Source organism: Lepidothrix coronata, unplaced genomic scaffold, assembly GCF_001604755.1.
Source record: "Lepidothrix coronata isolate B3197 unplaced genomic scaffold, Lepidothrix_coronata-1.0 Scaffold285, whole genome shotgun sequence".
Taxonomy (NCBI): Eukaryota; Metazoa; Chordata; class Aves; order Passeriformes; family Pipridae; genus Lepidothrix; species Lepidothrix coronata.
This window is the reverse complement of record NW_016690465.1, coordinates 668,390-670,175: the sequence shown is the minus strand read 5'-3', so window position 1 is coordinate 670,175 and position 1,786 is coordinate 668,390. Positions and strand designations below refer to the sequence as shown.

Here is a 1,786-nt window from a genome sequence, read left to right as displayed (position 1 = left end):
CTATGGTGGGTGCAGGTTTGGGGGCACAGTGGGTGCATGGTGGGTGTAGGGTTTTTTTGGAGGGGTGCACGTTTGGGTCTATGGTGGGTGCAGGTTTGGGGGCACAGTGGGTGCATGGTGGGCGTGGGGTGTTTTGGGGGGTGCAGGTTTGGGGGCACAGCAGGTGCAGTGGGTGCAGGGTGGTTTTGCGGGGTGCAGGTTTGGAGGGATGGTGGGTGCAGGTTTGGGGGCACAGTGGGTGCGTGGGGGATGCAGAGTGGTTTTGGGGGGTGCAGATTTGGAGGCACAGCGGGTGCAGTTGGGAGCAGGGTGGTTTGGGGGGTGCGGGTTTGGGGGCACAGTGGGTGCATGGTGGGCTCAGGGTGTTTTTGGGCGGTGCAGGTTTGGGGGCACAGTGGGTGCAGTGGGAGCAGGGTGGTTTGGGTGGGTGCAGGTTTGGCGGGACGGTGGGTGCAAGGTGGGTGTAGGGAGTTTGTTGGGGGGTGTATGGTGGGTGCAGGTTTGGGGGGAGGGTGGGGGCAGGTTTGGGGTACAGTGGGTGTAGTTTGGGGGATGATGGGTGCAGGTTTAGGGGTACAGTGGGTGCATGGTGGGTGTAGGGGTTTTTTGGGGGGGTGCAGCTTTGGGGGTACAGTGGGTGTATGTTTGGGTGCACAACGGGTGCAGGTTTAGGGGTACAGTGGGTGCATGGTGGGTGTAGGAGGTTTTTGGAGGGGTGCACGTTTGGGTCTATGGTGGGTGCAGGTTTGGGGGCAAAACAGGTGCATGGGGGGTGCAGGGTGTTTTGGGGGGGTGCAGGTTTGTGGGTGCAGGGTGTTTTTGGGGAGTGTAGGTTTGGAGGGATGGTGGGTGCAGGTTTGGGGGCACAGTGGGTGCGTGGTGGGCGCAGGGTTGTTTTGGGGAGTGCAGATTTGGGGGCACAGTGGGTGCAGTGGGCGCAGGGTGGTTTTGGGGGGGCCGTGCCGGTTCCCCCTCTCCCGTCCCGTGCCGCAGCCCCCGCAGGTGGCTGGGAGCCCCCCTGGAGCAGTTGCCCACCCCGGCGCTGATCCTGGACCAGGCGAAGGTGCGCGGGAACGCCGAGCGGATGCGGGAGCGGTGCCGGGCCCTGGGGCTGCGCCTGCGGCCCCACGTCAAGACACACAAAACGCTGTGAGTGCGGCCCCACGGCCCGCCCGGCAACCCCAGCACCCTCCCTGGTATCCCCCCAGTGTCTCCTCAGCATCTCCCCGGTGTCCCTCCAGCACCCTCCCAGTATTCCCCCATCCTTCCCTTTAGCACCCGACCTCCTCCCCAGTATCCTTCCAGCTTCAATATCCCTCCCAGCACCTCCTCATCCTCTCCCTCTGCACCCCTCAACTTCCCCTTCATCCTCTTCCCCAGCATCCCCCCACAGCACCCATCCCATCCTCCCCTCCAGTATCACCCCCCCATCCTCCCAGTATCCTCCCACCCTCCCCCTTAGCACTCAGCTTCCCCCCCACAACCCTCCAGCACCCTCCCAGAGTCCCTCCCAGCAGCTCTGCATCCTCCCCCTCAGCACCCCCAACCTTTCCCCCAAATATCACCCATCTGCCTTTCCAGTATCCCCTCACCATCCTCCCAGTGCCCCCACTCTCCCCTTTAGCACCCTTCAATTCACCCCAGCATTCTCCCAGTATCCCCCAACACCCTCATCCTCCCTCTCAGTACCCCTCCCAGTATCCCTCCATTGTCCTCCCAGTATCCCCCAACACCCTTATCCTCCCTCTCAGTACCCCTCCCAGTATCCCTCCACTGTCTTCCCAGT

The 1,786-nt window shown here is 63.0% G+C and overlaps 1 protein-coding gene across 1 annotated transcript in view; it reads left to right on the top strand.

Moving 5' to 3' along the window:
* LOC108508202 (D-threo-3-hydroxyaspartate dehydratase-like) overlaps window positions 1-1,786 on the top strand; it is a 9,542-nt gene that overhangs the window by 1,727 nt on the left and 6,029 nt on the right. Inside the window, exon 2 of the mRNA XM_017836820.1 lies at window positions 994-1,149. Coding sequence (XP_017692309.1) covers window positions 994-1,149 — 156 coding nt within the window. The remainder of the gene's footprint in view (window positions 1-993; window positions 1,150-1,786) is intronic.